This window comes from Rhododendron vialii, chromosome 13a (genome assembly GCF_030253575.1).
Source record: "Rhododendron vialii isolate Sample 1 chromosome 13a, ASM3025357v1".
In the NCBI taxonomy this organism is placed as follows: Eukaryota; Viridiplantae; Streptophyta; class Magnoliopsida; order Ericales; family Ericaceae; genus Rhododendron; species Rhododendron vialii.
The window spans coordinates 11,607,931-11,631,574 of NC_080569.1; the positions used below are offsets into that span (position 1 = coordinate 11,607,931).

Genomic DNA, 23,644 nt, shown 5'->3' on the forward strand with positions numbered 1-23,644 from the left:
CTGACCGCCTCTAAATGGCATACGATTGATCAAATAACATACTCTAAAAACAGCTAGCATAACTCCAATAAGACTTAGGAACTTGCATTTGGAATAACAAAGCACGCATAACCTCCGATAAATGCCTAATCTTGCCTTTAGCAACTCTATTTTGTTGTGGAGTCCGAGCACAAGAAGATTGGTGAATTATACCATGATCATCAAAAAACTTAGAATGAGAATTATGAAAATATTCACCTACATTGTCAGAACGAAATATACAAATGCAAGTATCAAACTGAGTTTTGATCTCTGTATAAAATGACTTAAAAATAGAAGACAACTCTGACCTCTCTTTCATGAGATAAAGTACGTAACATGAGAGTAATCATCAACAAAGATAACATAATATTAGAAGCCAAAAATATTAGGAACACGCATTGGACCCCAAATATCATAATGAACTAATTGAAAAGGATGAGACACACGACTCTTAACCCAAGGATAAAAAGACACTCGATGATGTTAACTAAACTCACAAACTTCACATGGCAAAACATTAACACGGCTACATGAAGGTACCAGCCGTTCAAGGTTTTGAAGGGATGGATGACCAAGACGACAATGATGTTGATATGGTGTCACCGAAGACTGAAGGGCAACAAAGCTAGGGCAAACATCATCGGTAAAGTAATACATGCCACCACGTTCAGTACCACCACCAATTTTCTTCCCCGTCTTGAGATCCTGAAACACACAACCACCGGAGAAGAATGTGACAGAGCAATTTAAAGATTTGGTAAGTTTACTAACAGACATAAGGTTTAATGGAAAACAAGAAACATGTAATACGGAATCTAAAGTCAAAGAAGAAGTGACATAAATAGAACCTAAACCGGTAATATCAGTGGTAGAGTCATGGGCTAATGAAACACGAAATGGTTTATCAATAGACCGATAGCCAGAGAGAATAGTAGATGTACTAGTCATATGATCAGATACACCAGAATCAATGACCCAAGGACTAGAAGAAAAAGAATATGCAACATACGCAACGGAAGAACCTGTCTGAGTTGGTATCAACAAACATTGGTACTCTTCCATGGAAATAGTCACTGTGGCATCAGCAAAATAAGTAACCGGGCGAGTAGAAGGCCAATCATGAAGATCGCAACAATACTCAACTGTATGATTGTTGTCATTACAATAGATGCAATGTCGAGGAACACAACCACGACTGTGATTGCTACTACCAGTTTGACCAAACTCATGGCTAACACAACGACTACCAGAATTAGGGTAACGACCACCAAAAACCCTATCACAGAACCCATAATCTCGACCACGAAAACCAGAAGCAAACTCACCACTCTCCTCCATTGCACTGAATTAACAACCACCAATAAGAACCAACTAATACAATCAACAACTACCAATAGATCACCAAACCAGACAATCACCCAACATCATCAACAACACAAGATCATATGCGATCAACTAGACAACCGAAGATTAACTCCATCTACCAACAAGTCTACGACCAGAAACAAATCATGGAGTAATACTTGCTAATAACAATACTAAAATCAACAGACCTCAATAATCCAAACATTCATACTACCGACGGTAACCAATCGAGAACACCAACCAATAGGCGACATAGACAGCAACAAATCGAGATTTAGATCGATAGCTCATAAAACAACACATAAATCGAGATGCATGTGACTGATCCCAACCGAACAAGGCTTGAAACATTGAACGAACAACAGGAGACAAATCTGGCTGCCAGCGAAAACCTTTCAGACTATTTCGAACATAAATCATGGGATTCTGGGCTGTTTTGAACATGATTCAGGGGGTTTCAAACCATATTTAGGAGTTTTAAGTGTTGATTATAGTGAATGAGGGTCGATTCGGGCTCAATAGGGGGTGATTAAGGTTTTTCAAAAATTCCAAAGGTTTTTTAGCAGTTTCAAATGGGTTTAGTGCATGGGGTTAGGGTATCGGAGGGTGTACAATGTTAGCAATGAATAGTACCCGCGATGAACAGTGCTAGCGTTGAACAGTGCTCGCGTGAACAGTAACATTATGTGGTGATGATGGGTGGTGGGGTGTGGGTTACGATTATGATTAGGTTTAGGGTTGGATTAAGGATGGCTTTGATAGCATGTTGTTTGGGAGAATAAGAAAAGTGTATATGGTGTTAATGAACCCTAACACAAATAACTATTATGCATATTAAGAGATAACTTGATACAAGACTTGTTTAACCAATATGGGACAAGACTCATAACAACTACTTAAATATTCCAACAAACAACATTGCCAAGAAGAGGGGCAATAGTGACTGTGGTGATAAGGGAGGTGATAAGAATTGGGACCGACAGCCGAGAGATGGCTGAGACCACCTCGCCATTATAACTTATTTTAAAGATCCCATCTTCCGGATGCTCCGTGAGAGCGGCCAGCTGCCTAGATTCCAATGGCCCACGATAAAGATGGGCACGGATGATGTGAACTTTGCTCCAAATCGGAAGGAGTTTTGCACCTTTCACAACGAGTGGGGACACTATACGACGGCGTGTCAGCCGTACCAAGTGTACCTTGAGGAGCTAATCCAAGAAGGAAGGATGGACCAGTGGATTGATTGGGCCAAATCGCCGACCGCGGGGGTCTGGAAGCATGACCGACATATAGAAGAAATCGTGCCTTGCATCCCTGGCCCGATGGGTCATCACCAGGCAAACGAACTGCATTCAAGGCCTTTAGCCTAACCGACCCAGGACCACTTGTCCCCAGTGAACACCCCTTTGGTCGGCTTCGCTGGAACTCCGGTTTACTCAATCGGCAAGATCATTCTCCTCATTATTGCTGGTTCAGTGTAGCTAGATGTTGAGTTCATTGTAGTGAACTTGCCGAGCCCCTACAATGCTATCCTAGGCCACAACTAGATGCACGACATGAGGGCCGTCACATCCACGCTCCACCAGTGTATCCGATTCATCGATGAACCGGTCGATAGGAGATCATCTGAGGCGATCAGCTGGCCACCAAGTAATGCTTTATCAATTCTATCCGCGGAAATGGCAAGACAAAAGAGGTCCAGTGGATTGAGGTGCCGGACGGAGTAGAGCCCCGCAACACAGTCAAAGAAGCACTACAGGGACCAGATGAAATCGGCAGACCGGCCTGTGATAGAGCCGTGGAAGATTTGGTTCGGATACCAATCAATGAAAATGGGACTCGGTTCTTTTTGGTTGGCTCGGAACTCAATGAAGCCAAGCGCAATCAATTAGTCCAGTTCTTCAAGGATAATATAGAAGTCTTTGCCTAGACCCCGTACAAGATGTCAAGCGTGAGCCCTGATGCGATAAAGCATTCGTTGAATGTTGATCCGGGCAAGAGGCCCACCGTGCAGAAGCCCTGTCATCTAAAGAATCGCTCCGGCCATAGAGGATATCCCTGAAAGCCTTGTCATCCACTTGAAGGGGAATGTGGATACCAGGGATGATAGGCAGCTCGGCTTGCCGGGCGAAATTGCTTGAGCTTTCATCAAAGCTCATGTTGCCCATTCGGTAACCCCTGCCGAGGTTTCGGATAGTTTCCTGGAGGTCTGGGTATGCATCGGCATTTACCCTCTGCAAGCCGGAGCTGTGAGAGTCCACCATGCTGAAGACCTAAACAAAAGGGAAGAATGAAGAAAGTCAATATCCTACTTCAGCACGGTCGCTCTTATGCGCGTTCCTCCAGAGGAGAGCCTCTAGCCTCCACCGGGGGATATCCTGTGAGGTCTTCCTCGGCGGAGGGCACGAGGCCTCATCGAGGAAGTTCCCTACGTCAGATCGTGGCAAAAATTGAAGATCCACCGCTAGGCTACGGAGGAAGACCGCCAATAAGCGATGGACCACGACCGTAGGGACTCAGGTGGAACTGTTCAAGTTCAGGGTCTTGTGCAAAAAAATTATCCATAAGGCATGGTGCGCTGTATGGCACGAAAAAAATGAAACAGCAAAGAGATCAGAGTTACCTGAAAGTGCTAAAGTCGAATGACGGTGAATAGTGGTGCGACGGGGGACTCTGGAGAGCAATGGAGGTGAAAGCAGAAGTTGCAGAGCGAGAGAGCAAAGAGTGTTCTCTCTCTCGCCCCCTTCCCTTATATAATGGATGAAGGGGGAGGGGGGAAGCCTAGGGATCGCACACCGGAACCGAAGCGACGCGACACGACCCTGTCCACTCTTAGAGTGCCACGTGGAAAGCTTGTATCGATCTGTACTCACAGCGCCCCCTTCCCCCCTTCTACCATGTGGCACTCTACACTGCTTCAAATTCACACCTAACCGTTCGATCTCTGAGCCAAGCAGTCCCATCAGCCCCCTCTACAGCAAATATCATCATTACTCCGGATTCAAAATGTAATATCCCGTATTTTTCTAAATAGTATTTATTTGAGTTGGGTAATTAGACAACACAGGAAAGGAAAAAAAATGGCCACTCGGTGCCTTGTGTGCAACGTGCAGGCTGGAAAAAAAAGGTTGATAAGCAAGTGTTAGCCTAGTCATCTTATGGCTGTACATGTGGTGATTGTATAGAATCCATGGGCAGGTGGCACACCTATGTGGTTTTGCACGTTTGTGTGCATAATTTATAAGGTGAAGAATCCTTGTCCTGCGGATCTAAAAAAAAAAAAGAATCCTTGTCCTCCTCTTAGATAGTAAATTGATTCTTTCCCATTTTTACATGGAGTTTCCTACTGTACACATGCAAAGTCGTGAGTTATCCATCATTTGGAGCAAGAAAATTGGTGATTTGAGGTCCAGTAGTCGTACAACTTATGGAGTCAATTCTTGAGGTGGTGTTAATATATCATACGATACTCATTTAAGGTACCGGGTAGTGTGCAATACATTCCTAGCTGAATCTCTTTGCAAAGAGTATTCTTTGATTCTCTCATATTTGTACTCATTTGATGTCTAAGCTTCTTGATTCAGTTATTGTCACTTCTTGTTTCGTGACACAGAAAGTATTTGGCTGAAAGCCATGGAATAGATTGGTACATGTTTAAGCCCACCGGGTCGTAGAGTTATGAAAGATGTACGATGGACTGACCCACGGGGAGTCCAGAATGTTTATGGGGCCCATGAGCCCAATTCAGAGTTTGACCTGGGTGATGCTTGGCATGTTACCGAGATGAGCCGGGTATGAGGCTACAAATGAAAACGTTCAGAATGATTCTACTTGATTTGTTATCCTTGTTTATTGAGCACATTCTTATTGCTAGCCATGTTAATTGTCCTCGTATTGCAAATACTACCCGGGCGTTTTATATTTTTCAGGTGCAGAGAAAGTTAGTGGGGACCCGAGTTAGAGTATTTGAAGGATTAAGCTTTATAGAGATTGTTCAGAAAATCTATATCATTTTGGAAGTTTTTAGGGCCCACTATGTATATTTGTTCTTGAGGACTTGTAATTACTGGACATGTATTATTTTTGAGGCAGTGTAAAAATTCGGGTCGTCACACAAAACGCCTCTTTGTTCCTCATGAAGGCCCGGCGGGTACATCTCGGCGTATCTACCCCGAGGTGTACCCTCAGGAAAACATTAGTTTGGCTAAGACATTACCAAAATGGCCTGGAGGGACCACTGGTCAACTCCTCCCATCTTTGTCCAAGGGTGGAAGAAGTTGAGGGGCTATTGTGGTGGGCATGGCTTGGCAAAGTGACCCGGGCAATGGCCGCATCACACTGACGACTAGTCAGACCCGTGGACTTAAGGATTGGATGGATCGGCGGTGCACAGCATTCAATATGTCTCTGCTTGACCTGTCTTGCCAGGCTAAGTTCGTTCACCAGCGGAGGAATCGTGGGCTTGGATACAGGTTAGTCGCTTATATCTTTCTGTTCAGCGGCATCCCGCTGGACCAATTGGTAACTCTATAAAAGCCCGAACACCGAACACAGCTGAGCTATATCGATCCGCAAAAGCATCAACCACCGAGCTACCTTGCTCCCTAACTTGGAGAGGAAGTCAAGTAGAGTCGGATAGGTATGGCAAATGGCATGACACTGTTTCCCCTATTGAATGAACGAATTGCGGAGCTCGTGACAAGCCTTTGATTGCGGACCTGATTTAGCAAGCCAAGTGGGAACCAATCACCGAGAGCGTGGTGTATACACGTGGGTTGGGCTCCAAGTTACCTTTTCCTATAAAAGGAGTAATTCACCTTCAGAATAAGGTGATTAATTCTCTCTCCGAAACCCTAAATACAACCTAAAAAGCTTCTCTTACCTCTTTCTAACTTGACCGTCGGAGTGCCTATCCCAAACTCCCCACAATTTGGGTTTGGGCGCTAACACGGGTGCTAAGTGTGCAGGTCTCAACCATGCTTAAAATACACCAACCTAGCCACCATTCAAGAGGGTAGTGTTCTAAAAGGCGGGATTAATCACCGGTTAATGGGCGATTAATCGAAAATCTGGGCTTATTGATGAAATTAAGGGCTAATCGGTTGAATTAGTCGGCTAGAAGTTTAATCGGAGTTCGTTGGCGATTAATCGCCGCTTAATTGGTTGGCGTCTAGGCAGCAATAGGCGATTAATCAGTTAATGGGCGATTAAGCGGGGTAAATCTAAATTTTTAGAAAACGAAGGGGGGTAACTGTTATACTCATACCAGGTTAATAAGGGCTTTTGAATCAGTGTTAGGACTCTCATTCGATCATCGCCTCTCATCTATCTGGGTCTGGGAAGAAACCTAATCATCGTTGACGTCAGGTCATTGATCGCCTCTCATCATCGAAGCCAATCATCGCCAACGCTAGGGCCTGTCATCGTCGACGCATTTCATCACCGCCTCAGCGCCTCACGGCCCTCACTGCTGACTACTGTAAGTTCTCTCTCTCTCTCTCTCTCTCTCTCTCTCTCGTGTAGTAAGTATTGACTGTGTAACTACACAGTATTGAGTCTATTGACTTTGATTGTACTGTAAATTTTTATTTTGTAACTATTTTTTGGTGTAGTAAGTAATTCTGTAATTGTTTTTTAAATCTAGCATTTTTAAATTTGCATTGTAACACAGTGTAACTACACACTAATTGTTTTTTAAATCTTCTCTTTTTTGTGTGTTACTGTGTAGGGCTAGTAACTGTCAATGGATCAAACTTTTCCATCTTCGGAGGCCTCTAATTCTGCACCGCTATTGAAAAGAAATTCGGTTGATATTGGATGGGATTATGGAGTTATTGTGGATCCTAGCAATAAGGACCGCCTACAATGCATTTTGTGTGGGCTTGTAGGAAATCTGTGATTATTAATGGTTGGGAGGTTGCAGAATATTTAAAAAAAAAAAAACAGACTAATTGTGACGCGGCGGAATTCACAAAGAGATTAGTTACGTACTAATCAAAATGAGATCGGTACTCAAAGTCACGAGCAGTGCTTGAATCCACAAGAAAGATAGACAAAATCTGAATGTTATTGATTAAAAGCTTTTAAAAAGTTTTATAATTGAATAACTTACATCCCTATTTATGCTAATAGGAGTCCTAACAATAAGGTAACCACTTAAAGTGGTGACCAAGCAAAACAATTACTTGGAAACCAAGACCATAATAAAAAAGAAAATAAAATCTCCAAGGAAATAATAAATCTTACAAAAACTAGAAATTAGAAAAATAAGATACGTGCAAAACAGACAATACAAATATAGTTTCATAATAATATTGTTCCTAAATAAAGGTTTCCAAAATATTAAAAAAACCTACGATCTTGTCCTGCATCAGTCTCATTTTCTTCAAAAGAACTCGACCTCGAGTTCTCGTTGCTTGAAACAACTTCACACGTTGGCACTTGTCTGCATCAATTTTGTATTTCAAATAAATTTTCTCGAACACGAACTTCAACAATATGCTCCACTCTGCTTGACCTTCAAAATATTCATGTCCCATTTTCCCATAGGTTGCAAGTTGACAACAACATTGACGAAACATGGAATATTTCAACTTCATACTTCTCCAAAAATGTCAAATAAAAGTTTTCATGCAATAATCTTTTCTCTTCATTCTTCACCTTGTTGACAAGATTCACTAGATGCACATTGGGAATTCATTCAAACTGTTTCACTCCAAGAAGATCGACAAAAACAACTTTAACCCTATCAAAGATGCAATTATTTTATGAATCCATCGTTTGGATATACGCTTCAAATTGATTGTTGGACAATCCTTTTGAAGGTATTTCATTCGACAACTCTGTATTGATGGCGAGACCCTCCTCCTCAGCACAAATATTAGTATCAATCATCTCCAATAGACAACTGTTTCGATCCTCAACAACTTGATCACCAACATCGATATCAATTTATATTTCTCACTAACATCAATGTTACTTTTCTCATCATCAACTTCCATTATAACATCTTTAACATTTTTATCAGCATCACATTCAACCCGAGAAACGAGATAGGTACTCATAATCACAAGCAGTTCTTGAATCCACAAGAAAAATAGACAAAGTCAGAATATTATTGATTAAAAGCTTTTAAAAAGTTTTATAATTGAATAACTTACACCCCAATTTATACTAATAGGAGTCCTAACAATAAGGTAACTACTTAAAGTGATAACCAAATAAAACAATTACTTGGAAACCAAGACCATAAAAAGGAAAATAAAATCTCCAAGGAAATAATAAACCTTACAAAAACTAGAAATTAGAAAAATAAGACACGTGCAAAACAGGCAGCACAAATATAGTTTCATAATAATATTGTTCCTAAATAAAGGTTTCCAAAATATTAAAAAAAAAAACCTACGATCTTGTCCTTCATCAAATTGCTAAAAGGCGATTAATGGCCGATTAATAGGACACGAAGCTCGAAGGTGGTCGGCCGCCCGCCTAGCGCTAAGCGCTTTTTAGAACATTGCAAGAGGGTTCAACTAGAGAAAGCGCAGCACCACAATTTGTCAATGTTCAAATCGACGGTCTATAATTCCAATAATGACATGTCTTGTGTATGGCAGCATCAAGCTGGTTTTCTCTATGAAGTTATTCGATTTCCGCATGTACATAGTCAACAAACACAAAATTCTTCTCGAGTTCGTGGAAAGTGTAAGCCAAAGCAGCACTTACAATTGCCACTCCACCCAAAATAATCCGCAATTGCATATTCGCAGGGATTCCAGCTGTTGCAGCGAAGACAACAGCAGAACCAATCAAAAGCTTCTGCAATGTCTGGAATGTTGTGTAAGCCTTTCTACAAGATGAACACTTCAGGGTGTGCTGCTCATATCTATCCAACATCTGTGATGGCAAAATGCAACTCATTAAGCACAAATTCAGGAAACAAGTACAGAGTGTTAGAGCTATATAACAGGCTTTTACAACAGCCATACGCATGCCTCATGAAGTCGTTAATTTCCAACATGAAATGAGTTTTTTTGTGTATTATCTCACGGTCATGTTCTTGTAAAGGAAACAAAAATCCAGTATCTCGCAAAACCACAACTAAGACGTGGTTTTGCAATACAATCATAGCTGTACACCCAAATTGTGCATGGCATTTGGGGACAGCTGCAGTTAATTTCCAAACTGAGCCTGTCCATTTTGTTTCTTGTGGTCCCCTTTAAGTACTCAGTTCAACATTGAGAAGCAAAGATGTAGATACACATACAATGGGGGAAATAAAGATGTTGCAAATCAATGTCTAAAAATCAGAAGACCAGTTAAGGAAACAGCAAGAACAAAAGCATATAGATACACATACAATGGGGGACATAAAGATGTTGGAAATCAATGTCTAAAAATCAGAAGACCAGTTAAGGAAACAGCAAGAACAAAAGCATATTTTAATAGATTTTGTGAAGATACTTAAAAAATATACTTCCCAGCTTCCCGCATTATACGTTGGAAATGTAGTGCGAACGAAAAGTCCTCATGTTTGTAGCAAGTGTTTCCCAGAATTAACAAATAAAATAATTGCTTGAGCTTTTCTTTGTACTTGTCGTATTTTATCATTTTCTCTACCCTTGTTCTTTTTCTCCTTTGTTGCTCCACTCGCTTGCTACTTTCAATGTCGAATAGGATTTAAGAGGAGAGAAGCTTGAATTGCTTGATTTGATTTAGTCGTCCCTTGTTTCTGTTCAACTCGATATTTTCTTCAATTCTTACCAAGACCCCTAAGGCACGTCTCATATGCATCTAATAACTGAATTTTTTAATCCTGCTTAAAACAGAAAAGATAACATGAATAATAGTGTACACTTCTATGCTCATCCGATGTGTCATTGCGTCTGATACATGCTGTTTATCTGACACATGTCAGAAACGAACATGCGACGCTTGAACGCCAGTATAAAACTAGTTTTCAACTCCTTTTTTTTACATTGTTGTTTCAGTGTACATCCCCGTGCATAAAGCTACCATGTTCAAAGGGCTTTGGAAGTTAAAAACGTCAAGGTTTAGTTGCAATAGGGATCGCCGTCAACTGAATCAGATCTGTACCTGACGTTTGGATAGGACTGTTGATGGCAATGGTTGTTGGTCAGTGATGCCAAACCACTCAGGTTGGCTATTGCCGTGTCGCCTCAGCCAATTCCGAAATGCCAAGACAAAGCGATCAGCTTGTGTGGGTGTAAATGTAATCTTGGTATACTCCTTGTTGACATCAGCACCACCCTCCTTTGACTTTGATAGGAATACCTTCTCTTGCCCTTGGAGCACGATCATGTCCCCATCATATACCTTGTTTGAAGTCCAATGCTCATGCCATCTTGGAACCACCTGTCAATACCACTAGTTAGATTTAATGACTGAGACTGACCCATTAATTTAAGGAAAGAATGACAATTAAGTTCCAGAATTGACTTCAATGATGCTCCAGTGACAGTATGGAAGGCATCAATATTCACCACAAGTTCACCAAGATGTTTCAGAATACTAATTTGGAGTTCTTTCTACTTGGGGATGACCTGTAGCTTCCATTGCCGGAAAAGATCAGTGCTAAACTAGAGACGAGAGTAGCTGCCCCGGACACTGATAATACGGGACACGTTAAGTTATTAAGAGGAAGCTCCGAGAGACAGTTGAACGAGCGACTCATGAATGCTGCCGGGTCGGACGAGCCAATAACTCGAACGCGTTCGGTCTGTTTTTTGAGCAAGAATCACAGCGTTACCTTCACCATGATACGGACTCCAAGTTCTTATGGCATAGCACGAGGAGATTTTTCATCAATATGATGGGAATGGAAAGCAGAAGCACAACTGGGGTCTTCGTGGTCCAAGATAATAAAACCATCAGTAAGAGTAACGTAAGCATGAGACTTTTTGGTAGTACCGGTGAACCAGATGGCCACGGCGATGCTCTTTCTCGGCTTGACTAAACCAATCTATCAACCTTAATGACCTGCCTTTCCGTAGTCCACTTCACTAATCAATGGAAGAGTCAGCAAGGCAAGCATAAACTTCTGCTTCCGCACCTCCACTAGAAGAGGAAGGTTGAACCTTTGATCCTAAGAAATAGTACAGTTCAAGCATTGATAATAAGAAATAGACTAGTGCTTGCTTTTATTTGGTAGGAATTTCTCTGCACTTCGCCCTGCCTGGATTCCGATATTTGACTTTTCTTTTGGTATTTGCTCCAACAAGGGCCTAAATTGCTCTTCCTATGAACCCTTTACCCTTGCCTTACGCAAGTCTGGATTCCGATATTTGACTTTTCAATTCCTATTGCTCTCCAACTAATGATAACCAGTGTTTCCACATCCTCACTTCAAAGAGATATTCTTTAGAACCTTGAGCTGCACACAAGTTGCTGAACTTATGAGGATTTCTATGGTATCCCTGTTGACTGTTTGATTGCTTGGTTTTTTTGCCTAAAGGCCTTCAATTCACTTCACTTCCTGCAAATCTTAGAAGTTGCATACTCACATAAACATACACAGAGATAAATAAACACAGGTACTCTCTCTCCCAGAGTCAAAACTGCATATTTCGGATCAAAAAAAAAAACCCGCATATTTCCTTCTGATCTGATGACCATTTGAGTTCAGAATAGAGTAGAATTCCAACAGGAGAAGCTTTATGTTTATTTTGTAGCACTCTAGCTTGTGTGTGTGTGTGTGTGAGAGAGAGAGAGAGGTGTCCTCGCAAATGTCAAGCACTAATGAGCTATAATGGTCCTTAAGATTTGATCTCTAAAACAACAGTCAACTATATACATGACCAAAAAATAAGCCATGTACCTATTAACAACCTCAATCATATCAGAGCAATTTAAGGAACAACTGGACAAAAGTTTCACCTGCCACCACGCTGGGCCTGGCATTGTGAACTGGAAGAAATTTCGAGCACTGCAAACAATTGAACGGGTCTTTCCTGGCGCCATTGGTACATTGAAGGAACAAATCCAAATTACCCATTTTTGATCACCCACAATGGGAAGCTTAGTATCAATCTCTATTCTGAAAAGACAAGAAGTTAGCACATTGACTGAAATAGCAAAGTGCTTGAGGCTACGCATTTTTGCATGCAACCATTCTACTACCGTAAATAGATGCTTCTACACAAGCATCTGCATGAACATAAGGATGGCTTCCAGTACAACATACCATATCACAGATGGAAATACTTCATTTAATAGATAGTCGAAAGAAGTTACATCCCCTAACAAATAGTACAACCTTGGAACAAGTTTTTATTCCAACTTCCAAGACTCAAAGTACATCAAGAATAAAAAAACTTACGTTAGTAACTTTTCCAAGTAAACATTAGATTAGGAAGCTTTGGGTTTACTCTTGTTCTGTGACCAACTTATTTCACTCCTGCGAACGGGAGAAGACTGGAATCCAGTTCTTCTCTTTTTGATGTGGTGTTTAATACTTTAAAAGCAGGCAGTGGCCCAACTTAAGGGGGGGGGGGGGGGGGGGGGGGGGGGGGGGGGGGTTGTGGCGGGGGAAGCAAGTCTTGTAGGACTTTTGTTTTGGGACAGGATGGGGTAACCCCTCAATTTAGGACTTTAAGTCATGATAGTAACTTTGCAATAATGAAATTATGTATGGACATTTTCTGCAAATGAATTTTTCACATTGAACTTTTGTCCTTACACCATCTCCTATGCTATCAATAAAACTATTGAAAGCCCAGTAAAAGATCTGAAGCCTCAGCACAACTGAATACATGCTCAACTCCGATTTACTTGTGGATTCTGAAGGAAAACATATTTCACAAAATCAAGTAGAAGAACATCTGTGTAGGATACATGCTACTTAATTTAAAGCGATGACCTTACTTGTTCATGTAATAACAAGGTGCAATAAATTCGGCACTGATTTTTGGGTTCCCATCATTTGCTCCAGCAAAGCCCCAATGGCCCGTGGACTCCATCTTAAAGAGCAAAGGCTTGGCTCTATCCCTCCTCCCTGTAACCTGTAAAATGGTTCGGCAAAGGCAGTAGCCTTAGCATGTGCTTAAGTAGTACTTAAGCACATGATGTAACATAAATACAAACAAATAAGCTATACTGAGCAAGTTAGCATCCTCTAAACAAGTTCCTATTGACTTTGTTCTTTGTTGGGCAACACATAACGTTTTCCAACAACACCAATGCGCAAGTAACTGAATCTTCCTGAATCCATGAATCTCCAAGGCAACGAAAAATCAGAGCAAATGGGATTGGTAGCAATGGATTGCAATCTATACAGTAGCAACATTTTGGCAATAGCTTTCTTCCTTTAAAACAAACACATGAATGTAGGCATGAGAATATGCAACTATCTTCTGTGAAAGTATGAAGAATTTATACATCAGCCCATTCAACAGAGAACCCCCCCAAAAAAACACTATAGAACAAATCATACCAAAATGGTTCTACTCACCTTTGATTATTGGTGAGGAGACCATCAAAACCCAGCTAATCTCCGTAATTGATTCACAAGTGGATACCGCAAAGTCAGAAATCAACCAGAATTTGGAGTTAGAGATTCATATTGGATTAATAACAGTATTCTAGAGGTCTTGCATACTCCTCAACATTCCACCTCAACTTCGAGTGATTATTTCGGACCTAATCACTTATTCATCTTGCTGTGTACCCCTTCAAAGAATAAAGAAGGATTCACACCAATGTGATCAAGCATCACAACTTGTGGCATAAGTAGAGTCCAGCTGACTCCTCTTGGACCCTCTGGAAATTTTTTCAGTTAAGGATGTTCCTCAAAGCGGGATAGAACTTATGGTATATGCAGATTCCTGCTGATTGAACTTTACTTTGTCATGCTAACTGGCATCCTCTTGGGACATTGTTTAAGCATTACGGAAGAAGAGTGGTTTCAATTTGGGCAGATCTTTAGCTGCTAAGGTATGTTCCATAATCGAAGATGGTGATTGGAAATGGCCAAGGGCCAGAAGGTGCGGTAGCAGTAGGTGTACGACAGCCCTCTCCAGTCAGTTCATCCTAAAGTCCCAATAAATGCAGGTCAGCCTAGGTTTGGGCCGGATTTGGGTGTTTGGGCTTTATTTGTTTATTTGCGTGTTGGGTTGTGCTGTATTGTCTTATTTGTTGTGGACCCTGTTAGACCTTTGGGTGTTTTAGGCTATGCCCTTGTGTATTTCCAACTCTTTGTTGGATCCCCTTCCCCTTTCCCCATTTTTTAATAAAATTTCATCTTTTGCCGATCAAAAAAAAAGGGGTGTAATTAATCTTAAATATGCATTTTGCCATAAAATCTGAATGGCCTAGAAACGAAACACTACTACTGCTCATTAAACCTTTTTCTGCTATTGTCAGTATTGTTTATTTCTACTGACAGGGCATCCACAAAAAATGAAACTACTCAATACATGTCTCACAACTTTAACTAAACCGCCTAGCCCTGGAATGGAATCGCTTTCCTGATTCGGCAACATTATGAATGCAGTACCACTATAGTGGCTCCTTTGTTAGAAAGGAAGCATACTCAAAGCCCAACTGCTTAGATATAAGCGTGTTCACCTTGTGATGCGCAAAATCAATGTGGGAAGGATCAGAGACATTCTCCATGAGGGTATCATATCCATAGAATAAATCACGCTGGATCGTCACAGTTGAATACTCCGGATTCTCAAAGTCATCAGGCAACCTAAACAATTCCCACAAGGAGCAGCACATCAATAAAATATCTGAAAGCCCACGTTCCCAATTAACTATATGTCATATTAAATAAACAAGCTCACAAATAAACAATTAAATAAACCACCATTTGTTCAACAAAGAATAAATTACATGGGGGGCTTGGTGGCTTGAGCTCTCTCCCAGCCATTCTCATCTGGCCAAACAAAGAGAAGACCCTGAGACACCATAGTCGGAAACCTCGTTGCACACGCACTCGGAGATCGAATAGCTCGAGCTTCCGGCCCCTCCGGCGAGGCCTGAGGGATCCCAGTACAAGATCCACACCCATCAAAGGACCACCCATGGTACGAACACTGCAAGTGCCCATTTTCATCTATCCTTCCTTCCTGATATCAACCAACAAGAAATCACCAAAATCAGTCCAGAAAAGAAAAACTGAAACAATAGAATTGAGGCTGCAACCCCGAGGTTGGCCTGATGATCAAGGTCTAAGTCGTGTCAGCTCCACCTAATGCCTCATGTTTGAAATGTGTCAGCTCCACCTAATGCCTCATGTTTGAAATGTGTCAGTGCTATCAACTCTTTTAGGTGATATGGGGCAGGCGCTATCAACTCTTTTAGGTTGAAGTCTATGTGAGGATTGCGCTAGCTTTAATTGGGTCCCACATTGGTAGACGGTCTAGATTAATTCCTTCATGGGATTGGTCCTTAGATCCTTAGAGGATCTCCAGCCCCTATTTTAAGACTCAAATTTAAAAATGGGGCAAAAATCACAAAAATCTTTCTCCAATCTTTGACCCAAACCTTTTCCATTTTGGGTTTTACCCATTTTTTTGCCCAAATCTGAGACAACTTTTGCCTTGACCCATTTCTCCAACCCATTTCTCCAACGGCTAATTAGAGAGAGAGAAAGAAGAAAATGTGTAAAATTTGAGTTTGATGGTTGGAGATGTATCCACCCAAAATTTGACTCAAATTTGAGAAAAAATATGAGTGAAGGCTGGAGATACTCTTAAGATTTAAGATTAGTTAAGGTGGGCGAAAACTAGTTGGGACACGTGAGTTGTCAAAAAAAAACCAAAAGGATTGAGGGGTGGGGGATTACAGAGAGAGGAGCAAGACGGTGGGGGCATTTGTCGTCGAAAGCAACCCATTGGGACTGCGATGGATCGAACCAGAGGACTAGGTCGCGGTTGAGGAGCTGGAAAGGGGTTGGGATGCCAGGGTTTAGGTCTTCTATGAGAGAGATTGGGTACCAGCGGTCCCTCCAAATGAACTTAGAGGGAGAATTCTCTTCGTTGTCTTGGATCTCGACTACTTCTTCTTCTACCCCATCGGATACAGATTGAGATTGTGAATGAGGTTGTTGCGTTGGTGGAGCAGCTACTCGAAGAGGAGAGAGAATCTTGCGTGGAACCAGAGTGAGGAAACAGATTTTGGCGGGGAAAAGGAAGAGAGGTTTACGTGATGGTGTGGAAATTGGTGTGGCTGGAGGTGTGGTTGAAAGTATTACTGAAGCCATAGTGGGTTCAGTTTTGTGGTGTTGGAATTTAAATGGGAAGAATGTGCGGTTTATGAGAGAGAGAGATAGAGAGAGAGGGGTTGGGGAGAGGGCCGGCTCCGGGATAAGCGCCGCAAGCCTCGGCAACCACCGACTGGGACAACCCAAAAACAAAAAAATTTAAGTGATATATAAATTTAAAAAAAAAATTTCATAACGCCACAATTCTTGGTGCAGTGGTTTCACGGGCATATTGTCTATTTGTCAAAGCGAGGTGCTTGGTTCAACTCCCAGGCGCGCTCTTTTTTTTTCTTTTTCTCTCCATTTTTTTTCGTCATCTACGTCTTTTTGTTTGCTCCAATCTGCAATTTTATTCTACCTCTTTTCACTTTCCTCCCAATAATAATCTACAAGTGATATGCTCTTACATTTGATAAAAAAAAAAGTCATAGTTAAAATCAATCGAGTAAGCTAACACGGTTTTTTTTATCTTTGAACTACCATTTTCCAAAAGAAATTAAAAAGATTAGTTATGATATCAATTGAAAATGAGGTGTAATTCTACTAAAAGTATTTTTGAGCATTTGAGACTTTTTTTAACTTCTTATGTGTTTCAAACATATACTCCATCAACTAAAAAGCCCTAAAAAAAAAACAAATAAAAGTTAGTGGAACGGGCCTCAGATTTCTGGATAAGTAAAATACGATGACTCGACTAAGAAATTTGCTTCAAAAAATGCTAGGAGAAGTTGTTTTCTTTAATTCGGATTGTGCTAATCATAAAGTACTATAAAAGGGGTTTACATTTTGATGTTAATTTTTTTTTGATATTATTAAAGCTAAAAAACAATGTATTTTTTTTTTGTACTTGTATTTTTTTTGTATGATTTAGGCCCCGTTCGACTAAATAAGTCAACTGGCTTACTTTTTTGTCATTGTTTAATTTTTTCGTATTTGTTAGTTTTCGTCAAATTTTTGGAAATTATTGCATCGTCATTACGAAAGGAATCTAAAAAGTAAAAAATTATTATTGAAATCCATTTTTTTTAATAAAGACGAAAAAAATTGTCTTATTGGCTTATTTTTATCTTTATTCAAAAAAAAATAAGTTTCGATCGTAATTTTTTACTTTTTAAATTTCTCTTGTTATAACGATGCAATAATCTCAAAAAAATTTGACGAAAAATTAACAAATACAAAAAAAAATATGCCAGTTAACTTATTTAACTGAACGAAACGTTAATAATAAGTTGACAACAAAGTATGAGATTGGATTAGGACAACTCAAATGTCCCAGCCCCGGAGAACTTTGCGTGCAAGTTTGCAAACTAACGCTATGACCCGGGGGGGGGGGGGCGGGCGGGGGCAAAGGGGTTGCCTGATAGTGACTAACTGACTATCCTGCACAAAGGGAGTTCCTTTCTTCATCAGGTGAGAAAAGGGTTGGCACCGTCCAGATCGAGAGGTTCGATATGAACCGTCTAATGTACGCCAAACTTGCCTTGCAATCCTCTGAGACGCAATTTCTTTGGCGGAACTTGCCTGGTAAGGGGAATCCACTCGTATATCTTCATTTCTTGATGTCTTTCTCGACTGACTGAAGGTGGAGAACTCCATAAAAAGTCTATGTCGTCATTTGCGTGCAAGTTTGAAGAAGAAGATCCGTGGTCGGAGGGACGGAGAGTGAATAATTGGACTCTCCTCGAACAATCACGGGCACTGGGATGTTCTCTCGGGCCCCACCGTTTTGATCATTACCAGTTGAGTGGAGGGCATGCAAGTTATGGAGTACTACTTTTTTGTTGTTAATCGATCGGTGACCACAGCATAATACATCAATTGTATGAGCCAGATAACTAAACCTAATAAGACTCGAACTCCCAACCTCCTAGTAAAATGCAAGAGTTCTAACCAACTGAACTTGTTCCAATTGGTTATTATTTTATTACTTCAATAGTAATCGAGAAGTTTCTATTTTCAACATTCGTAAAGATTCCATTAAGAGAAGACGCGATTCACAACTTATACTGTTGAAACAAAACAAATCTGAAGGCTCGATTGACAATTATATTGTTGAGAAAACTTTCACTTTGGCATATATGCACGTAGAAGAATTTGTTAAACTTCTAGAGTTTTAGTATCTTCTACATTCTGAATGATACTCACCGCCTCACAGTTAAACAGCTATAACTGTCAACATAGAGAGAAAGAGATGCATGCACTCTTAATTTATGTTCTATTTTTAAATAGATATCCAAAAAGTGATGTACTCCACAACTTTTGGTTATTCAATTTTGGTTGGGCGATGCTCTAAGAACTTCATATGTAACTTGGAGGGCAGAGGTGGCCTATTTGGTGTTGAAACTTGAAAGCATGATAAGCACGGTTTAATTAAGGCCCAATCATTGAGCTAATTTGCTTGCTCTCTCTTTTTTTTTTTTTTGGTAAAAGAGATTTTATTACCAAAAAAGGAGACACGATACAAAGGGAAACAAAATGGCATACCCCTGAACACATTACAAAAAACAGACCCAAACTACACAAAAAAACAGAAACCTGGGCTATACAGACAACTCAAAGCAAAATTTTCCCAGAAATATTCCAAGCTTTACAAAGGTCTCGATTAACACTATTGCTGCCCACTTTTTGCCAAGAATAGACTCTATCCCGAACATCAAGAACAAGCTGCTCCATAGTGCCTTCAAGAATTTGCTTGCTCTTGGAACGGGACTTCACTTCAATTAAAGAATGTATATCCCTTAGGACCCTTGCGGCCGGTAGGAGAAGAATAGGATAACAAGTAGGTGCATTTTCGTAATGCCAGAACTCGAATTCGGGCATCGTATCCAGTGAAAAAGTCTATCACATCTATTAGGAAGTGGGTCATTGACTAGATTTACCTATTGGTGAAGACGAAAGTGCTAAATCCCATTGTATAAAGCAGACACATTACTACCGCAATCTCGTGAGAATGCCTAACGCCATCTCCAATCGTGGAGTTAACAATGTGTTGTTTCATGACACAAAATTATGTAAAGTGGGACCCATTTTTTTGTGTGTTGGGTTTTGCCATGGTCAAAATGCATAATAAAGAAAAAGAAAAATTAATGGTGTGTTGTGGATTAATTGGCTCATGTTAATGTGATTGTTGGAATTACTCTAGAGTGGGTAATTGTCGGCGTTGTTCCAAGGAGCATTTGTGATGCTTGGTCTCAAGAAAAAAGGTTCTCTTGGAGGAGTAGTGTGCATGTGTGTTGTGTGGCGTGTGTGAGAAAATAAAATTTAAAAATTTTTAAAAAAAAAAAAAAAGGGTAAGAGGGCAATCTCCCCTTTTGAGGGTCGCCGGGCACCGACTCTGAGGTGAGAGGAGAGTAGATGTGAGAAAAATTGGAGATATATGAGGGAGTAAAAACATTGTATGAGCCATGGTGTTGGAAGGTCGAGGAAGGTTTTCCATCTCATATTGTAAATTTGTAATCTCATATTTTTTATATAGTGGAATCTCTCTCTTTCGTAGAATAAGCATTGAAACCGAACCACGTAAATATTGTGTGTTCTTTTTGAGCACATTTAATTTCGTACGCTTCCGTTGCGGGTGAGATGTAAGAAAAATTCCAACATTGTGTTGTATGACAAATAGGAGTAAAAGTTATTAGTAACTTTTAGTATGAGAGTTGTTCTTTCAACAGTGTAATTAAAAATTAAGTATTGATAAAGTATTAGTTTCTGATCCTACTATTGTGTAAGTCTATAAACTTTATCAATACCCAAAAAATAAGTATTGATAAAGTTTATAGACGTACACTGGTCACACTTTTTCCTCTTTCTTCCAACTCTCTATCTCTCTCTACCCATAACCGAAGCTTTTTGCAACAATTTCTCTCCTCTTTTTTCTATCTCATTCGCCCTCGTAAGTAGAAGTGTCAAATGGGCGGGTTTGGGTCAAAATGGGCAAGTTATAAGTGGGTTGGATCTTTAATGGGTCATCGACCCATTTAGACCCATTAATTATGAGTTCAATTACTCATACCCAACCCGACCCATTTATTTAAAATCAAACCCGACCCGCCCATAAACCCATTTACATACTATATACTAAAATTTAAAATGGCTAAAATACCAATGTACATTAAAATGACCATATTACCCCTGTAAATCTAAATGACAAATACCCCTATACACTAAAATTACTATACTATCCCTGTACTACTAAAATGATCAAATTACCCCGTTACACATAATTACCATATTACCGTCTCCTTATCTCTCTAGTCTTCATACTCTTCACTTCCCCCACTCCTATACACTAGCCTATCACATTCCACATGGGTCTCGTAAATAATGGCATTTATTTGTTATGCACAGGTTTAATTATAAAAACAAGAATGATTTTTGTCTTTGTTTGTCTTAGATAAAAATGAAAAATTTAGATATACCGATAATATTTTTATAAAGAACACAAAAAAAAAATCATTCTTATTTTTTATGAGGCACAAAACTAACAAACGCAAAAAAAATTCAAATAAGGAAAAAATAAAAAAGTGGAAAAAATTGTTAGTGGAACGGGGTCTGAGATTTTGATTTAACTGTATTATCGGCTAAATTCTACTGCTAGTCTGCTGGAGTACTAAATTTCACGATTTCTCAAAAAGAGGGGAAAAAAAAAAGAGAAAAGGAGAAAAAAAATAGAAAAAGGGCAGAGAGAGAGAAAGAGAGAGAGAGATCAGCATGGTATGGCATTTTCGTAAATCCACCAAGATAAAAGGCTACGCACACACAAAGGTGCTGTGCCCGAAACGCCACATTCAAATCTAACTCAGTCAATTTCATATCCGCGAATTTACAAATGGACTGATGAAGGTTTTTTTTGTTGGGTCATAGTCATGATTTATTGGGTCATTTAAGTTGACCCAATTAAGACCCAATTAATAATGGGTTAGATAGATTGAGACCCATTCTAACCCAACTAATAAATGGGTTGGATTGGATCTATTCTAGTAGATGGGTTTGGGTTTCTTAATGGGTCTGGATTCACTTTGCCACCCTTACTCGTAAGTCAAAAGTACTATGACAGCTAATTACCTAGTAGTAATTCGAAAAAAAGTTAATTACCTAGTTAGTCGATGTTAATTTTAACGAAAAATGCTAACCTTTGCCCTTAGAGTAAAAGATAATAGGTAAAAGTATCATTTATATCCGCAAAAAGTTTATTGATATTTGTAAAAAGTATATTAATATTCGTGAGATATGCATTGATATCCGAACTTGTTTGAAATTATTTGTGTATTACCCTTCATCTAATGGGCGGAAGTTAACAAGATAGAAATTTAAAATAGACTTAACAACACTATTGAAAGCCCAAACAAATCTATTTTATTGAAAGCCCAAACCTATTAGTTTCTGATCCTAATATGACCTTTAGATCTGTCATTTGAGATGGCCTGTAGAGCACCAAAACATCTCTTGAAACTCGTGATGAGGTTCACCAATACAAGTCGGGCAATTTGTTGATGAATATTTCATGGGAAAATGACGGCGCAGGACGTGTTTTGATAATTAATATCCGTCAAGAACATTTTCATTATTAACAAATATTCTCAGCATGTCTTTGACGGGTATTAATTATCAAAACATGTCATTAACCGTCATTTTCCCATATTTCATTAAAAAAAGAAGGCCCAAAGCGATGAATGAGCCTGTCATAGTGGAGCCAAATAATACCATGTAGATGAAAACTTAAAAAAAAAACAGAGTTACGCAAGAAAATTTAATAGTTAGCAAATTTTTAAACATGGCAGGTTTGTGTGAGAGAGACTTTGTTTCTTATGACTTAGCCGCTTTGGTGAATTTTCCACTTAAGTCCGTTCTGCTACACTCTACAAGGCACAGAGAATAGGATTGATAACTTCTCTACACCTAGATGGGAAGGAATTGACCATTTGAAAAAAAGGAGGGTACAAGCGGACGATATACATTTGGTGAGCAAGCATAGGCCTCCGATTGTTTAGAGGTTTTCAACCCTAGGTTGGTGAGTACAAGTGTGCTTGGGCCATTTAGAGGATAGAGGGGCTTGTATACAACATGAATGGATGGCTACTGCTACGAAACCGCCAAAATTTGTTCTTTTTCAATGTGTTAACCAATAAATCCGTAGAAATACCTAATTTAAGATGGCGGGTTCATGTTACAACATATGCAGCTTTCTCAAGTTCGCCAACAGAGGTTTCCTCCGACGACTGTACTATTGTAAGTTGATGAATATTGGGTAATGGTCTCCGCCTATAGTCGTGAAAATGGATGGAGGCTATACCTAATTGAAGAAGACTTCGTTTCAACCAATGTAGACTCTTTGATTCTATTCCCGTGGAAGGTTCACCGACAATAGGGTTTTTTGCTGCTCAAAGGCTCCACTGGATAGGGGACCTTCAGCATTTGTTGACGGGTTTCGAGTGTTTTTGTTCCTCTTTTGTAGTTTACGAGGGTCAGCACTTGTTTTTGGTTATTTTAGTGATTTTGATGATGTTCGGGTCTTCACTATAATGGAAGATTTTGTAGAAGTAGTTGAGCAAGCATTGGATGAGAACTTAAAAAAATCTCCTCTACACATTCCTTCCCATCAAACGCTTGCTCAACTATTTCTACAAAATCTCATTTATCCATTATAACAAAGACCTGAACGTCATCAAAATCACTAAGTAACCAAAAACAAATGTCAACCCTCGTAAACTACAAAAGAGAAACAAAAAAACTCGAAACCCGCCAACAAATGCTGAAGGTCCACTATCCAGTGGAGGCCCCTTCTGAGCAGCAAAACAGTGAACCAATATAGCCTCCACGGATTAGAATCAAAGAGTCTACATCGGTTAAAACAAAGTCTTCTTCGATTAGGAATAGCCTCCATCTATTTTCACGACTATAGGTCGAGAGCATTGCCCAATCTTCATCAACTTCTAATAGTATAATCGTTGTAGGAAACCTCTATTGGCAAACCTGAGAAAGCTGCATATGCTGTAACATGAACCCGCCATCTAAAATTAGGTATTTCTACGTATTCAT

At 39.9% G+C, this 23,644-nt stretch overlaps 1 protein-coding gene across 1 annotated transcript; it reads right to left on the reverse strand.

The window, feature by feature from the left end:
- Nucleotides 1-8,503: 8,503 nt before the first annotated feature.
- LOC131314976 (pheophorbide a oxygenase, chloroplastic) lies at nucleotides 8,504-16,719 on the reverse strand. Its single transcript, XM_058343987.1, has 7 exons — nucleotides 16,193-16,719; nucleotides 15,238-15,473; nucleotides 14,968-15,094; nucleotides 13,267-13,403; nucleotides 12,280-12,439; nucleotides 10,480-10,758; nucleotides 8,504-9,279 (listed from the first exon to the last, which is right to left on the reverse strand). Exons 1-7 carry the CDS (start codon nucleotides 16,607-16,609, stop codon nucleotides 9,025-9,027), a joined length of 1,611 nt encoding a protein of 536 aa, XP_058199970.1. The 5' UTR covers nucleotides 16,610-16,719; the 3' UTR covers nucleotides 8,504-9,024.
- Between the last annotated feature and the right edge of the window lie 6,925 nt (nucleotides 16,720-23,644).